This window comes from Ptychodera flava, chromosome 5, assembly GCF_041260155.1.
Source record: "Ptychodera flava strain L36383 chromosome 5, AS_Pfla_20210202, whole genome shotgun sequence".
NCBI classification, from domain to species: Eukaryota; Metazoa; Hemichordata; class Enteropneusta; family Ptychoderidae; genus Ptychodera; species Ptychodera flava.
The window spans coordinates 44,811,550-44,830,581 of NC_091932.1; the positions used below are offsets into that span (position 1 = coordinate 44,811,550).

Here is a 19,032-nt window from a genome sequence, read left to right on the forward strand (position 1 = left end):
GGAAATACCACAACATACAGTACCATGCATAGTAGACATTTAGGGCATTGTGCCCTGTACAAGTTACATAACATTAGTTTTTACAATTTGTCTAGACACAGGTAAATAAAGATATATCACTTTATTTGGTGCAAGCTCCTATGACAAGAGGTTCTGTTTGCTTGATTTGGCATTCTGCATCCTTTCACAATCGCCATATACTGAACTTCTATTTTTAACTTGGTGTTTTTCATCCTCCAACGGTTCAATAATGCCTGATGCAATGTGAGATTTGTACCTCTGTCCTAATATCCATAACAACTGAGCTAAGTGATTTCCAGAAGAGAGTGATTTTGGCAACAGTGAATAACACTGGATGCCACTTGACAAACTGCCTGGGGTAGCTAGAGCACTATTTCTGTTTTTTATATACTTCAAAAACAAATTATCATCAGTAGAAATTCATTTGTTTAACAGATTATTTATGGCAATGCTAGTAAAAAATTTCAAACACAAGAGGGAGGCCCTTTAAGTTGAAAAAAGTTTGAAGAGATATTTTAAAAATCTTCCAAAACTAACCCTGCCATTGTTGCTGTCCGACAATCAGTTTTCCATTGCACACGTCACAGATGTGGGAGGTATTGGTGTCAATGTTTGGGGCTTCTTCATGAGGAAGAGGGGGGATGGACGGTGTCTCACCCTGGAGGAGGAAAAGAGAAAGAAATTCAATAAGCTGACTTATATCAAGGTTGAAATCTTCATGGATATGTATCAGTTGGAAATGTTTAGATTATCTGATGAAATGTTGCACAATATATTTGCAGATTAAGATGGAGGAATTTTTGCAAGTCACATGCTCATGACACATGACATGGGGGGTGTTAGGGGTTAGTGTAAACGTGGAGCTCATTCATCAATGTTTTACCTGTAGGTCCGCTTGGCTTGTGTAATCAGACACACATATATCGTAATGTGTCAACAATTCAACAATCCTTTCAACAAACACTTCACTCTTGTTCCTACTGACTGTGAAGCCAGGCACAAAACTGAAACACCATTTTTTCCCTGAAGATGAGGCCTAGAAAGATTGAAACTTCTTCACTCACCAATTTTGTAAAATGCAATTACTGACTAATTATAGACTGTTTCAGCAAACGAAGATATGTCAATTGTAATTTTCAAAAATTTGCTAGGAAGGTTGTCACAGCAAACAGCAAACCATGTTTTCATCTGCACACTGTTATACCACCACTGTAAATCAACTTAACATTTCTTAAAACTTGTCAAATGAAGTTTCAGTCACTGTCCATCTTTGTCAGGACAGTTATTCTACACAAGGTTATTTTCATTTTTACTCAGCATTTGCTGTGTACATAAATTAATCATTATTAAAATCACCTGGCAAACTGCTTGTACTATTTCAAAGGCTGGTTGTAACACAGTCTCTTCCCATTGGTCAACGTCAGTTGTATCTAAGCCATAGACAGCCGGCACATTACCACCTGGTCCTGGATAACAATTTAGTAAAACAAGGAAGAAAATCAAATTTGTGAATTACAAACACTTAAAATTGAAATCAATAAAAATTGTCAAGGAATGCATCAGTAAAAGTTTTGAGAATTAATATAAAAAATAATTCAGTTTTTTTATCCCTTTTTGGCTCCAATTTTCTCCGTTGTTGGCTCAAATTTTCTCCCAATATCAGCAAATTCAAAAATTCTAGAACGTTGCTCTATATTCTGTACATTGAGACCATTGTCTGAGATTTATGTACTTGGCTAGCGTCCAGCTTGGGGTTAAAGTCCAATTTAGCCAAGACCTTGCAGAGCAAAGGTCAGTCGTCAGTCAGTGGCGTTTCCGGAAAGTACTTAACCCTCATTTCATTTACGCAGAGGTCAAGCAAGGGTTCCAACTGCTTGTGTCCAAAACTAAGAATTACGGCCCATTCATGTCGCTAAAATGCCACTGACCAATCAGTGAACATCTTGTGAGATCGAATCAAATGACCGATTGTTGTTTACCTTCATTCAGGTTTTGCAATGAGTGAGCCAGTAAATGTATGAACACCTTGTAAAATCACTTTACTACTAAAAATTAGCAATTTACTATCCTGCCAAGTTCATATTACTATCCTGCCAAGTTCATATGTCACCATCAGGTCAGTTTGGTTAAAACCAAGAGATGTAACATGTCTCATTTGTGGCAATTTAAACAAAGACTTAACAATTGAAGGCCTCTGAAAACACAGATACTGTAGACATGATTTTTACTGACTGGCCTCGCTGTAACATACTATGCCAATTAGGTGAAAATGCATGTTATATTTTGACCTATCCCGCCCAATATGGCTTTTTACCGACTTGGCAGATTTGGAAGAGACAGGACTGGTAGTAACAGCGTCAAACATTTTTATCTTCATCTTCAATCAGGGATTTGAGTGAAAGGGCAGATTTTTGAACAGATTGTTTCTATCAAAGTTATCCTACACCTTCACCCAGCCATCCATCCAACTTCCAATTTGCTTTGTATGTACAGACTCCACACACTCAAAGTCCTGTAAAATTCAAAGGCTTTCACAAACCTTTTCAGCAATTTTCAATGGCTTTTGACGTCTAACGACCATTTTCCAGATATCATTTTTACAATATATCAATTTTATACATGATTTTATGGTTTCATTTTTAAGACAGACAGATCATCTTGCCATTTTTTGAAAATTGAGTGTGGACAATCAGTTTTCAAGGACTTTCAAGGATTCCACTTCATTTCCATGGATTTTTCCAGACTTTCCGAGAGGCTCTAAAGACATTTCCAGCAGTGTACAGACCCAGTATATAGGTCTGCAGTTGCATGAGAAAAGCTATGGGATGATGCAACAATTTTATTATTGTGTTGGACAAAGATCGCGATTTGTTGTGATTACAGAGAGATAGCTAGATTTGCTGGACAAAGATCCAAATTTGCATCTCAGAATTTGGTGGTGAGAAAAGCAGAATAAAAATGCTGACTTTACTTTTCAGAAATCTGTTTCTGACCCAACGGTTTTGCTTTCTGCCGTATCTCCTTGTAGCAAGCTTCAAACCATTGACGCCTTCCACTTGTAAAGTCCTGCCTTCATCGCTGTCTTTATCTTCCTGGGACAAGATCAGGTACTTGTGAAACTCCTTGAAACCTATCGACTGAAAAATTCCGTGGGTGTACAATTCCTTGCTGTGATACAAAAAAAATCAACAATATTACCCATTGATGTGAGTACCGGTACGATACACAGACTCTGCAATGGATTGGACAACATCACACTATGCATACAAAATGCTGATCTAACCAGGTATCTTCACTCATTAGCAGTTTATCAAGAATGACTCGATAAATCTCCACAACATAATCTAATATTGTAAATCTAATAAAATCTAATCATGTTTATCCAAATAAATAAAATCAGCATTCAAAGTTAGTGTTCATTATAAATTCAATAGTTACACAGCTCCTTCCTGAAATGGCATAAAATTTATCTCAAGTTAGGATTTTAACGTCTGTCTGTTTCTGATACTGTATCCTTTTGGAACAAAGAGGATCTCACAAACAGGAAACTCAAGTATCTAAGAAAGTTGAAAATTCAAAATAAGTCTGAACTGACAGCTATGAATGAAATGAAAAAAATGTCTTCTAGAAAGAAAGAAAAAAATTAATGAATGAAATGGTCATTGCACCATGACAACCAAACTATGAAAGCGTCAAAAACCTTGTTACCTGACAACAAAGATATGCAATCTTAAGGTAAATATGAGGAGCTGTGATTTCATCCATTACACTGATAAATGACCACAAACGACCTCTGCGTTGATGACCCCTAAATCACCAGACTTATGACATCACTGACCCACTGACCAGCACAGCCACTGACCAGATCAGACAGCTAAACCCCTTACCCACTGTGCATGTATAAGACACATAACCTAATAACTGGTGTGATAATGAGCCTCCATTACCCAGTGGTCAGTTGACATAGCTTGGCAGGCCAATGCATAACTAAAAGCATGACAAGATACAAACCTATAACACCCATGATACATTAACCCCTGATATTACAGGACACACTGGTCTGGGCTAAGGACTGGCTCACTGACCAGTGGTCACAGACACAAATGACTGCCTTATCATTGAGCTACACATGTCCAATAACCAAAAGACCATTCCAGTTACTGAGAAACATGCCAAGTAACCAAATGGCTGTTTCGGCCACTCAAAAACATGGCCAATAGGTCTGAACACAGAGCCACTGAGTTCTATTGGGCATAAAACACTTAACCCTTTGAGCGCCAAAGTCAATTTTTGTCCCCCTTATAAAATGTACCTCAGTCAACTTTTGTTAGCTTTTTGCTGAAATTTTGATAAAAACTGTGGCCAATGAAATGTTGTGTTCATTTGGTCCAAAATTATCGAAAAAATTACAGAAAAGTTCATAAAAATTGGGGAAATTTTGCACTGCACTTTTGATAGGAAAAAATACTGCAGTCCAAGGGTTAATACTGATTGTGGATTTCCATCAGATTAGGGTCAAAACGTTCCAAGGCTACAGCTTACCTGTCAGAGCTTTGCTCTAATCTGAGCTGGTTGTAATCTTTGTGGAATTCAGTCAGTTCTTGTAAAAGACCTCGTCTCAACATGTCATCAACCCTCTTGTCTAATCTTTCATCAAGAACTGAAAAAAAAAACCACACAACCATTTAACTGCTCATCATCAATAAGATAATTTTTGTCCCTCATCACGATGATAGGAAAATTTCATGGCCAATTTTGTGATTTGAATCTGCTTAGAACAAAATAACAACCCACTTGCACTGAAACTCAGATTTCAAATATTAAATAAGTTTAAATGTGGTGACCTTGGCTGTCATACCCAGGTAGGGATGCATTATCATTGTGTGCCATACTAATATCTTTTACTTCAGAAACAAAAAACATTTAATCCTGAAAAACACATATAGTTTTACATATCTGTGGAAATTTGCCATTCATTTTTTGTTTCCTGCCAAACAACAAAGAGTAAGTAATTCACAATCCTTTTATCTCCTATTGATATAATAACTGAACAAAGAAGGCTGTTGTATTACTCATTAATTGAACCCTAAATAGCTCAGCATATTTCAGAGTGAACCTTTCGCAGTATGTTGTACAAAACCCAGCCCGAGCCAACATTCATACCCATTTTTTCAAACTGCAATTCTGTTTTCCATTTACAACAGCCGCTCAGATTTCATGTCTGAAAATTATTTACATGGCAAAACTTGGAGATGAAAATCTGTAAAAAACGTCTGTGAAATTGGAGCAATTTCAATGACTAAAATACGGTAATTAGATTAGACATAGATTTTGAGATTTACAGTTTCTTTTCCAGGTACCAGCTATGACACATCTGCTGACAATGAAAACTTTATTTTATGGCCAGCTGATGCACAAAACTACTCCCAATAGCTGTCAATCAAATGAAATACAGAGAACACATCTCTGGAATAACAAACATTTTGAGGATAAAAGCAAACAGATGCCGTCATCAAGTGTTAAAAGAAAATATGACAAGCATTGAAAACACATAGCAGTATGATTTGGGTCAAAATTAAGATACATTGTAGTCAATGTGTAGCAATTTCTCTTTACAAAAACAATCTTTGTATCTAACTACAACAATGATACTTGTGTGATTTTTTCAATTTTGAAACAAACTGTTCAAGTATTGGTAAATTCCATAAATGACCTTCACAAAGGTCAGAGGCAAACTCTGACATTCTGAACTGTGACAATTACAAACATTCATCATAATATAACTTTCAATACAACCTGAACTGAAACTTTATTTTATCTCAGTCACTGCTGTGATTATACAGACTGTTTCAATAAAGACATAATACATACAATTATTTTATGAATTTGCAGTTAATGCTACACAGAGCATGCTGTAACTTTAGTGAATGCTGTGTGTTATTAAGCATGACATCAAAACTGGTCCAATAATCAAATCCATTCGAGGTAAAACATCACCAGGTCAGTAAAACATTTATTGTGCCCAGTATAAAGTCTCACCATCCGGAAGTCTAATATATGTCCGCAATATCATATTTCGACTATAGAACTTTTTGAAAGATATTATCAGTTTACTTGCCAACCATCCCAGTCTCATTAGATGCTAATGCAGTGTATACTTCAGAAATTCTCATTTTTATGAAAAGAATAATACACTGTAATTTTTGAAAGGGTAAAAACAGGGTGTTGATTTGAAAAATAATAGCATGCATTCTGTAAAATAATTACAAAAAAAATAATTGGTCATATTTAGGGTCCCCTCACAAGATCAAACATTTTCTCCATGAAGCCTGAAATTCTAGCTTGACTAATCCAAGAACAATGACAATACATCACCGTACAACTTTATTGCACTAGAATTCACTTCAAATTGAAAAGTGTGGAAAAAGGCATTTGTAGTGTATTGTGGCTAGTATGTGCCAATACCCTACAAGCTCCCATAATGCAGTATAAATAGAACACTACGTTAGGGAGGCTTTAGGTTTGATTCTCAGCCTACAATGCTCATTTATTCTTGTATTCATTTTTGAATTTCCTTTTTCATATTTGGATTCACATTCGTCTTGGAGTCACTGAGTGTAGAGTGGTATTTGTAGCCCAACTTTAAACTACTGGTATAAAATATGCTATGCAATTTTCATAAAATATTGGGATTAAATATCAATTTTGTGCTTACATGTAACAATTTATGTTGCATTAACATAAATTATGCATATGCAATTTATTTAAGGACTTTGTTTCCTCATCTTATAAACATTCTTTAATTAAAATTGGTAGTACAATAGTTTTGAAGTTTGAAGTTTTTTGTTGTATGTTTGTGTTATTAGAGATTTTTCCTGCATTGTTTTAGGGAGCACTTGGCTGACAATTTCTACAAATTGATTAATCATACCACATGTGCCTTAGACTGATTAAGGTAGGTAGGTGTGTAAACAAACAAACACAATACAGGAAAGAAACAAAACCAATGAAGATATAAAATGAGTACATGAAGAAGTACAAATAAAAAAATATGTGAATAAACTGACGTGATACATGATCAATTATTTTAAGATTATCTCCGCCATTAAGTTTGTGTTTAAATTCTCTCCTCTCATAAAAAGCAACGGTATTTTCTATCCTGACACTGGAAGGAGAATGAGGTAGGTTTTTGAGTTGTTGACTTATATTTATGTTTAGGTACTATGTAAGAGTAACACTTAAATTTTTAAAATTTAAGAAGTAATTACCTTTTATAGTCGAAATTTTAGCTATTTATGACACTTTCTGTCAGTGACTCCAATATCAATATGAAAATGAATATTAAAATGAATACAACAATAGCTTCAGCATCATTATTGGCATGTAGTGTTCATTGCCTGTAAAACATTGGTCATTCAATGATCCTTGAGACTGCCAGCTGTCATGCAACCTGCTTCCTTTGTTTTTCAGTTTCAGCAAAATCACAATGATTTCTTTTCCACAATTTTTTTATCAGCGAATTTTCCCCCTTTTGACAATACCCTTTTAAAGACATTCTACAGGAAACATACCTGTTTGGTCACATTGCAGCCATAATATACAAGGGTTTTCATATCGTAAAGGACCCCCTAGTACACTTCCACCTGTCTCTGACCTTTGAACTTCCAAAAGTTGACTGTGTTGCACACCATATTCCGCAAAAACTTGTAGACTCCTTGAAGAAAAAGTTTCAAAACAGAGATGACTGGAAAGTAATCATCGATATGCAAGACAGCTAGTGACTGGCTGATTTAGGTTGAACTGAGAATGAACACAAGCAACTAACCAATCAAATACTGTTTACTACAACTTAGTGTCTATTCTATAGTTACAAGTAAAAGTACATTCCTGTTGAGAATAAATAAACATTGTAAAGCAAAACTTTGAAAAGTTATATTGTTAAAAACGTATTTCACAAACCCAAATGAGACAGTGTCTCATATACATGTTTTCACTTATAATGTAAGTAATTTTACAAGCTTTTCAGCAATTTTCAAGTACTTTTTCAGGTCCCAATACACACCATTTTCCAGATATCACTTACTACAATGTATCATTTTGCACATCATTTTTATCATATCATGACCAATCATTTTAATAGTGTGAAAATTTTGGTGAATCATCCATTTCCAGGATTCAACTTCATTGTCAAAGATTTTCCCAGGATATTCCTGGAGGCTGTAAAATTCAGGGACTTTCAAGGATTTTTTCAGGAGCATAGTGACATTGTGACATTGAATGTTGGAGTCAAGGTGTTAATGTCCAGCTGTGTAAACAAAAACACAGAGTGGATTTATCTGACCTTGTTTGTGTTGACAACAGTACAGGAAAGTGAAAGGAAAAAGTAATTTTATGCTATGCTATGCTTCGTCAACGGAACCAAGATTTCTATAATAACTGCAGTCTCCACAGCAATGTCTGTATTACTCTAACAATGACCCAAAAAATTACTTTCAGAGAAAGGAAACAATGTCTCCCTCGAAAGTTTTGTCTGACAAACAATAAATACAACACAAGATTCTCACAGTTATTAAATAACTGATGATCACAAATTTGCATTTGAAGAACCACACAATTCAGTGTCAACTGGAATGTCACACGTATTCACAAAAAGGATATTAGTTACAGAGCTGTAATCGGTAATCGTAATCAGCAACAGAAAAGGATTCAGATGTTTAGGATGGTCCTTACAATAAAACAAAAGCCTTCATTATCATCAAAAGTCCACACATAAACTCTAAAGTCAACATAAAATCAGTTTTTTATAATCGGCCATAAATGGGAGGCAGTCTGTATTTACAGTTTGGCAACACCTTTCTGGCACTAAAACTATTTATTAGATCTCATTAACTTCCTCAGTCCGGCTTTCTTATTGAAATTTCCGTCATCATATTTAGACCAGGAACAATATTTGGGAAGGTGAAAAAATTGTTGTGATTATGACATATATCTGCATTCGTTTGATGATGAGGAAATTCCTTTCCTAGTCACTTATCTCAGTTATACACTTACATAAAGCATTGCTTACTTACAGTAGATCCTCATCACAGACAAAAACACAAAGACTGCATCCAAAAGTTTCTAAGCTAAATAACCACTTATTTCAAAAATGCCAGTATAGTTGTCTCATGCCTAGGCAACAGATAGATGAGCTGTACATGTACCTAACAGATACCTATCCATCAGGACTGTGTTTGTTAATCTTGACTTTGAAAATATACCTCTAGCAGGGACTACATAAAGCAGCTTCAACAAACGCACAAGTTCATTTTGTTACCTTCAGCAGTGATTGTAAAATGTGTTTATGTACCTCGTCTTTCATCTTATTCTTGAATTGGCTGTAATATCTCGAAGACACAGGTAACGAGTTTTCGAAATTCAAAGAGATCTTCATTCTGTTTTACTTTCTCTTTAACACATCACTGGGAAAAGTCAACACCTCCAGGGTCTATGCTTTAACCATGTGATAATTAAATGCTTATCCTGAAGAGCATTATTGACGCTTCCTTCAAAGGTCATTGTCCAAAGGACATTGTCCAAAGGTCATTGTCCTCTGTGTGTGGAGGGATTTTTTTGTTCATTCATATCAATGCCAAGGTCCTCATTGTAAGGGTCACTAATTAGTTGATGGGAGCACTTGCAACTGTTGTAATTTCCTTTCATAGCACAGCTTGCAAACAGAAACAGTGTCTTTGAGAAGGAATGCAAGCTGGTAAATTTTCCAAGGGTCAAAGTCACATAGTACAAAGGTTATGCTTTGCCTGTAACAAGACAAGTTCATATTCATGAGGGCAAGCAGTAGCATGGCTCTGGTTCCCACACAGCCTACTGATGTCTAAAAAAAGAAAAACAATGGTCTTTTGTGTGAAGTACAGTCGGAACATACCTGGATTTTAACTGTCCCTGGCAATACTTCAATGCTTTGAATATTACAAAACACCAGAGTGAAAAATTCCAAATGCTCTCACAAACTAGATAACAGATTTCTAACTTTCTAGCCAAAATGCTGCAGCTCAATAACAAGTTGACGCTGCTTTACACATTTATAAAAAGAGAGAACTTGTCAACGATTTCTTTTCTTGTTCAAAATTCAAACATACAGGGATGTTAAATCTAGACCCTGTCATACCTCGACAATTTAGCCAGCGTATGCCGACGTATCAAAATTTCTAGAAAACGCTGGCTTAGGCTGAACTTTACGATGTACTTTTCAATGTTGGGCATATACATAGCGTATTCATAACGATTTGGACGCATACATGACATATTAGTAACTTATATAGAACGTTTCAATAAATCTTATAGATACCAATGGATGCTTAGCGTGTTGCAAGCGTTCACAACTTATGCCCAACGATAGTCTAACTTATGCATAGCGCGGCAGCGTACCGCCAATGATCACGTGTCATAGCCTGTAAAAAGGCTGCTGTTCAATCTATCTCCTCCAGTCACCTCTTCTTCTCCTGGCTCTATTGGCAAGCAACTGGTACAGTGGCAAAATGATGAGGTCAGGCTGATATTGGAGGACAGCTAGTAAGTATTCTTGTCCAAAGCCTTGCCAGATCTTCCATCTCTCAGATGACATAGACACCTGCTCACCATGGACTCTTTAGGAGTACTGACCAGTTTCTCCAGTGAACCCCATTCTAATACCACTTCGTCTAAATGCTTTTGATATGCCATCATACGGTAGCTGTAAGTTGGACACATGTTCTGTGGTCGTCCAGAACACGTCAAATACGTCTACATACATCAATATGCATTGGAGGGAAGTTCAATATAGGTTCCAAGCATGTTACCCATAGGTTAGAAATGCATCTTGGGTATGCTTGACAATAATCTCGACGCATTTCGACTTATGAGTAACTTAAAATTACAAGTAACATGTGTGAATGTGTGTTAACGAGCGCCGCGCATTTGCAACTGATGGCCCGTGTGTGTGGTCCGTATGAGTCATATGCTGCCATGCGTCAAAAAGTTTTGTGCACGCACAAAATTTTTCGACGACCTCGCCATACTACGACAAATACCAGCATGCTTCAGCGTGCTCTTAACTTATACAAAACTAACCTATAATGTATTCAACGTACGCAAGCGTATTTGCCAAATTTTTCATAAGTTGTCATACGCTGGCTAAATCGTCAAGGTGTTACAGGGCATTTTCATGCATATAACAGCCTAAAGATCTTTACTTTGTTCACCTCAATTTCCTGTAAACAGCTCCTACATCACCATAGTAACAGTGGGTTGGGGCCAAACCATGGCGTTAAAAGGATTAATCTGATAAATTATGTTCTGACAAAGAGAAATATTGAGACGTTTTCATACTGGCATATGGCGCTTAATCAAATCCTGTAAAATCGATGAATTTAAATTATTAATTGGAACAACAAATAGAATGTAGAAAAATACACAATATTACTAATTACAAAGGAGTGACGTTTCACAAGTATTTAATCATAAAATGCTGCTTTCATATGAAACATCCAAAAAGCAATAAATAATATGAATAAAAAGAATATAAGTTTTATCCATCAGAACATGCTTGACCTTTGAACTTTCATGTTTCAAAAGTCAGGTATGTGTTGATGGATATAACTATCTCCCTTTTTATGCACATTTTAAAGAATTTTATTGCAGACAAAATTCTTTTTATGATTCTGTACACAGTACACTATAAATCATTGTACACATTTTCATCACTCCTAAAGCTAATTACAACACTGTGTGAATGAATGAATAGATGTATCTACCTCCATAAAGATACAAGAAAAAAGTGTATAGGACACGAACCAGAAATATGCATAAACTTGAACTTGACAAGTGTAGATGAAATAACAAACAAAACTACACAGACTCAGGGTAATGACCTGGGCTGGTAAAAACGTTTATTGGCCCTTGCTTACCAGGGGTGATAAAAAATTTATTGGCCTTGCATACCAGTAATGGCTTGAACTGTATCATTATTTATGAAGTGTCTTTAACTTTGTGAAGATTAATTACTCTTTTGTTCTCAGTATCTATGCAGATCACGTATATATATGTAAAATTAAAATACTGTGCCCTTGACCTTGGCAAGCATTTTGAAATGAATTACGAAGCATCAGTGTTTGGGTGTACTAGGACCTTTGATGATCTGGTTTTTATCACAACATTCTAAAAGCAAGCTAAAACCTGGAGAGAATATGAGCCATTGCATTTATATAAAGTGGGTTCATGAATTTGAACACAGTTCTTGTGTGGATTCGAAAAGTCTCATTGAAATGATGAAATTGTCCCATTCAGACATTATGAACCTATCTGTACATTATTCAGTCTCATTACACATCATTGGATACAAAATTACAAAATTTCATTGCCTCGATATAATTTAGTACTTGTAATCAGAAACACACAGAAAGAGTGATAGTGTAACCTTTCTCCATTGGAAACCCCACATAAACTGTAGCATAACCTTTCTCCATTGGAAACCCAACATAAAATAATTTTGTGAATCGATGCCAGAAACATTGCACGATGCAAGTACATTTCATTGCAATAATTTCTGACAACGACGAAGGAAGCTCAGACAAGATCAGCTATGTTAATTTTACTATTAAGGTAGTATGCCCCTTGAAAGTGAAAGACTTTTGCTCAAACTTCCCTCAATGAAACTTTCAACCATTCTCTTACCAAGAAGTCAACAATAAAAATCATAGGTCACCGTGCAAAGTTTGGAAGTAGAAGAACAAATTACCCAACATTTTGCGATAGTTGAAATTCAAAATGGCCGCATTCCTGTGTTAACGCTACGGGGGAAAATCATATTTTGGATTTTCAAAAAAACTAAGATGTTTCTTTTGTTCTCTCAATATACAATCTCGTTCTTTTACCGCTCCCATGATGCAGTGAGCACTAGGGTATACAAAGCATACGCTACTCATAGATCTTTTTAGCCTAGGGTATACGCAGGGTATGTTACTCGCAGAACTCTATGGCAGATTATACCCTGACCTATATTATAATATTTGTTGCCAATAGATAGAATATACAAGGACCATTATTTGGCATTGCAAATTTGTGTCATTCTTGTATAACAATCCGTTCTACAACACAAATCAGTATGTTTTCGTTGTTTTGAGCGTATATATGGTGTAAGATGTACCCACAGCAATGCACTGTGGGATAACCGGGGAAAAGTCTATAGCCAGGGCCTGTAGTTGTTAACTTTTGATGATTTTTTGACCATTTTTGTTTTTTGACGTCTGACTACATTTTCTTGTTCTACTCCCTGAAGCATGTTGAGATGCAAAGTATTTAGCTTGTCAACTCAGCCTGTACATTTGTAAAACTGCCTTCTTTAGTTGACAGGTGAATTCTGGTTGTGACTAGAAATCAAATGTAAACAATAACAGTGCATCAATTCCATTTTATACGTATAGATGATGTGTTGGCAAGCTAAGAAGGTGCTTTAACTTGGTTTGGAGAGTAGAACAAGAATTTGCAATTAAATGACATAAAACACTAAAATAGTGAAAAAATCATCAAAAGTTATAACTACCAGCCCTTTAGTGAATATCAAAATGTACATTGTGTTCATTTCTGCCAGAACATTTCATCCAGGATGGCATCCACAGGGGGATTTTCCCCTTTACCAGAAAATTTGGGGGGGATTTCACCAGTTCATGTGTTCTACTGGTATCTCAAAGGTGTGACTGGCACCATTTCACTGGGGGCTGTCCCCCTTTGACAAATTACTAGGGGGTGCCAAGATGACAGCAGAGGGGGCACCCCATACCCTAGTCTATATGAAACACTGATATAGTGTCATGACAATCTATGTTTCACATTCATTGCAGTGTCTTCCCTTTCAGAAACCACAAACCATCATCTTTTTCTTTCTTTCTCTTCATCTCAGTTCTGACACTACACTTGTTTCACTTCATATGATGACATCAATGCTTTATACAAAGCCTTAAAATAGCAGAAAAGGTTAGGGCAACAGGTAAAATTGACGCAAAACAAGATATTTAATAGCATATTAAATTCATAGAAAAAGAGTACCTTCAGCATACATAGAATTATTACACATTAAATGTCAATAGCCATTGTGGGGTCCTTCACACCTACACCCACATGGCATGTGTCCTGCTGCTCATTGTACCCTGAACTGATTCAAATTTTTCTCTGAAACTCATAAAATTTCCTCTAATGTTTTAAAGAAAACAACGTCAAAGCTTTGAACTGTATAAATAAATTGTGCCATACATTGTTTGGTGTCAAGCGACAGAAAGTGATAAGTAACAGAAAAGAACAGATACAAAGACTGAAACCATACATGTAATGAGATTCTCGATATTTGCTTGATTATCATGTTTATAAGTTCATAGATTACATGGTTAGGAAAAAAGCAAGTTTCTTTGGCATTGTGAATGGTGAAATATATAAAGAACATTTCATGTGAGTTCAAGGAAAACATCACCATTCAAGCATCAAGACTGCTGTGTTTACATCTTGCAGAATTGCCATCAAAATAATATTATATTGGGCTCAGCCCTTGTGTTCGCGCCAGGGGTTAAGATTGGCAATGTTATTTGTATTGATTCATGATAAAATAGAATTAATTGTTACTTCATATACGTTTGTATGACAACTATGCCCAGTTTCCCTCTGATGAAAGCAGTTCTCGTACGTACACGACGTCAAACCCTGCAGCAGTGCAGGTATAGATTTTCTGTAATGTGTGAAAATGTTGGACAAAACTTGGCAATTTTTACCATGATAACAGCCTATTGTGTTAAACAAGGGACATATTATGCCATCGTTACCATTGCAATGGTAACCGCACTGCCCACCTTCCACTTGCAAGCTGAAAACTAGAGCGTTCCGTCTAAAAACTGGCAATTTTTGAATCTAGTTATTGACACAGGGGGCGCTTTTCTAAAATTCAATCCCAGCATTCTTTGCGTATGCCCTGTTCATATGCACGACAGTTTTCTCCCATTTTCTATTTTTTATGCGTGATATTAACGATATTTTGTATCAGCGACAAGGTGGATAATAACACTAACTGGCTAACAAAAGATATATTTTATAAATGGCATGTTATAAAATAATAATTTGCACGTTTTGTATTTGTTTATTTACGAGTACTCAAAAAAACATGGCGGCGCCCATGAAGGTAGGGTACACTTCCGGTTAGTCGCATAGTATATTATGAATATGCGCATGCGTAGTCAGTAAGCCACTGGCGCAACTATTAAAAAGAGTCCAACAATGTCCTAATTGTTTGAAAGATGAGGTTTTTATTTCAAGCTCCACTGCATGTAAGGCTACTTTTGATGTATTTTCAAGAACATTCGTTTTGATCGTAAAATAGAAATTTCTTGTTCTTCTCTTGAAATCATATTGAAATGCCCAGTATTGATCATGTCAACACAGTCTGAGTGTGTATCATGTCCAATGTTATTGTTGATAACAGAAATCTGATCCAGACTAGAATTCATTTGTCAACGATAACATTTATGTTTTACGCACTGCACTGTACTGCAAAAGCAAAGCTGTGTATATCAAAATCTTTTAGAAAATAGAGAAGGCATTAATCCATTCCTTTCATAAAACAAAGTAATTATAAGTTACCAGACAGAGTATAGCCATTGTCCTTTACACTGTGGAGCTTAAAGGCCTCTGAACTGACCATCAGATTGTACTGGCCATGGACATGTCAACATCTTGAAGGATGTGAGACACAAATTATGAACTTTGTATTGGAGTTAAAGGGTCTCCTTCAATAGTACGAAGTGAGGGAAGAGTTACACAGAGTAAGCTGCAGCTCTGACGACTCATTAAATATTCCTCACCTGAGTATCTTCCTTTTATCGTTAGGGTGAAACTTGGTGGCCATCTTGGAATCAACCTCTTCAAGTTTTTGTCTGAGTTCATGACCGCTTACTTCTTCAAAGTTGACACAGGACAGGAAGTTTCTAATCTCTTCTTGTTTGTTTGAAGAAGCAGCAAGATTAGAGGTGTTCACACCATCAGAGGGTTCAGTGACATTCATTGTTTTATCAAAATGCAATGATTCATCTTCGGAGAATTTTGGTAATTTGGCATCAATTAAATCAAGGTCATCAATTTTGCTTTCATTTTTCCTCTTTTGTTGAACTTTCTCTCTTTCTTCCTTTTCAAAAAGTAGTTCATCTGATCCTGGAATCTGCTTACAAAGAAAAAAATATATGCAAGTTGTCAGACAATGCGAGAAAAAATTCCAAAACTAAAGATTTTTTTTTAAATTCAGCTTTCTCAAAAGGAATTATGTGACTACTAAATCCCCACATTACAGCAAATGTTTCCTGCCTCAGTAACAAAACTTAAGGAATGAATCACATATTTGTTGTGGTTAAAGATCTCATGCCTGAATACTTGTTACGTTTGGTGATTTTGTTCGGAGATTTTTTTTGTACAAGGCGATAGAATTTCTAACATTCTAGACTTTAAAGCTTTACCGCAAAATCAATTGTCTGAGACAAACACACAGACGGTGTACATACCAGGGCTATTCAACAGGTTTTGACAAAACTTAGGTTCCGGAAACTATTATAAAAATATAATATTCAAGATAAATCCTTTAAAAATACAATTTGATTCCAATCCTAATTTTCCAATGAGGAATTCTTGGTATATACAAGATTATTTTGCATTATGGAGACAGTAAACTACCTCTCCCCTAATTTGAAGCGAGTGTCCATTGATGAGTTTGAAATATCGGATAAAACTTTCCGGTGTGATGGAATGCAGAAATAAAAACCTCAATACATCCTTGAATTTTTCCATCCGGGTGGTCATCTATACAGAAGACTTATCCCATCACAGAGTATGTGGAGTTTTCAGCCAAGCTATTCAGACACCAGCCGCCTATTGATTATCTCTTATCCATGCTCTGTTTATTTGAAGATATTTCTATTCTACTACAAATCTGTTCAGACCGACGAGGTGTGGCCACCCATTATCAGCCATACCAAGCCACACAACAAAACAAGCTTAATACTATTGTCTGCCGGCCAGTCGACTGTTTGCTTTTAATTACTTTCACTTTCTCACACTCACCCCAGATAAACTCCTTACTCTCATACTTTCACCCTAAATAAACTTTCCATGAAACAAGTTTGTGGTTTCAAAAGAAACTTTTTTCTGCAGCCAGTCACAACATGTACCTGTCTATTGTCACAGTTTGTGGTCTCTAGATAGCCATTTGCAACACTTCCAAATTTGAACAATTCCTTATGCAGATGAAGTTATTTGATCCTAATTGTTACAAAATGTTTGTTATAAATATACTCTGTGAGCTGTAAAAAGGGGTAAAATAAGTAATTTATTAGATGTTAACTGTAAAACCAAGGACCATATTGTATGTTAACTGTAAAACCAAGTACCATATTGTAGACCCATCTGAAGATTATTGGGCCCAATCTTTCTTGTAGTTATCTGCTCATCTTAGGGGGTCTCAGAAATCAATAAACAGTTAAATACCTTTTAGGATACTGTTCAATTGTAGTTTACAGTCTAGACTGTAGACTTGAATTATACGTACATTTTCAAACTTGTTTACTTCTGTAAGACTTTCTATATAGTTGTGAAGTTGAACACATATCTTGTCAGGAATTCGAAATCATCTCCTAATGAGGTATTGATTATTGGATTTGAAAATGTACAAGAAATTGGGCCGGTTTAGAAAGTTTTGATCAGTGAACAGAAACCAGCTGATGATAACAATATGTAGTATCAGTAAGCTTTTACTGAAATGAATGCCAAATATTTGGCTCTTAATCATAAAATACAAAACAGGTTCTGTTAAAAGAAAGGCAAGATGCAAACAAATATCACCATTAAATAGCAGTGTGTTTCAATTTGAAATATCTGTAAAAATACCGCAAATATGAATGAGAAATTGCAGTTTTCATTTTTTCACAACACTTAGAAAGCTTTGCCAATTGGGCCATTCTGACACTTAAATAAGTATATGAAGCTGTACTATTTTGATAATCTGTTTTGTTCATTTGCATATCAGTTATTCATTCACCTTTGCTCAAACAATTTCTAGTTTACAAACATCTTTGACAAAAATTGAAGACAAAGAATGAGAACTGTCTGAATGTAAAATTTTGTCTTTTTCTACTCTCTTCATGATGTCATGATGGGTCTGCAATTATTGACCATTTTTTACATTTATTTGTTCACTTTGAGTATCAGTCATTTCTCAAACTTTGATTTGAACAAACAATGAATTGAAATGCTACTGGAAACATCTCTACCAACTTTTAACTTGTCACAAAAATGGAACTTATTGGATGTAAAATGTTGGCCATTTTTTTACATTTATTTCACTCTATTTGAGTCCAATGATATTGCACACACTTAACCCTTTTCCTGCCAAGTTCATATTTCACCATCAGGTCAAGTTGGTTAAAACTAGTGAAGCAAAACATGTCCCATATGGCGCATTTTAACAAAGACTTGAAATTTTGAACGTCCCTGAAAACAGAGATACTGAAAACATGATTTTTCCAGACTAAAGTTGCTCTAACATACCAAGCCAAGTGGGTGAAATACATATGGTTTTGGCTAAATACTGCTTTTTACTGACTTGTCAGATGGGGAAGTGATACTGTCTGGCAGGAAAAGGGTTATATTTGCATCAAAATAGAAATATACTCAAAGATTTAAAGCCCCATGAGCTGTAACTTTTACCTATTTTTACCTACTTTTTTATTTAGTAAAACATGTTTAAACGTCAATAAAATATGTTCAGTTCTTCCAAAATGATTTATTTACGTAAAAATATAAATCGTAAATTATCTCCCCCACCTTTGCACAGACGCTAAAAAATCAGCCGCGCCAAGCGCCAGATGTCAACAACATTGTATTCCAGTCTGGACCAGAATGGAAATTGGCAATATAAAATCGCTTGTTGTTGGCCTACAGTACGTGTTGTGA

At 35.7% G+C, this 19,032-nt stretch overlaps 1 protein-coding gene across 2 annotated transcripts in view; it reads right to left on the reverse strand.

Annotated features, from left to right (window-relative positions):
• The window catches only part of LOC139134077 (tRNA dimethylallyltransferase-like), a 31,883-nt gene that overhangs the window by 2,754 nt on the left and 10,097 nt on the right, over positions 1–19,032 (reverse strand). Inside the window, exons 4-9 of one of the 2 annotated variants that reach the window (XM_070700980.1) lie at positions 15,900–16,252; positions 7,593–7,735; positions 4,564–4,681; positions 2,993–3,189; positions 1,378–1,487; positions 559–679 (exon numbers count right to left, since the gene is read on the reverse strand). In XM_070700980.1, the coding sequence (XP_070557081.1) occupies positions 559–679; positions 1,378–1,487; positions 2,993–3,189; positions 4,564–4,681; positions 7,593–7,735; positions 15,900–16,252 (1,042 nt within the window). Of the gene's footprint in view, positions 1–558; positions 680–1,377; positions 1,488–2,992; positions 3,190–4,563; positions 4,682–7,592; positions 7,736–15,899; positions 16,256–19,032 lie in introns of both variants that reach the window. The other variant, XM_070700979.1, reaches the window with a different exon arrangement.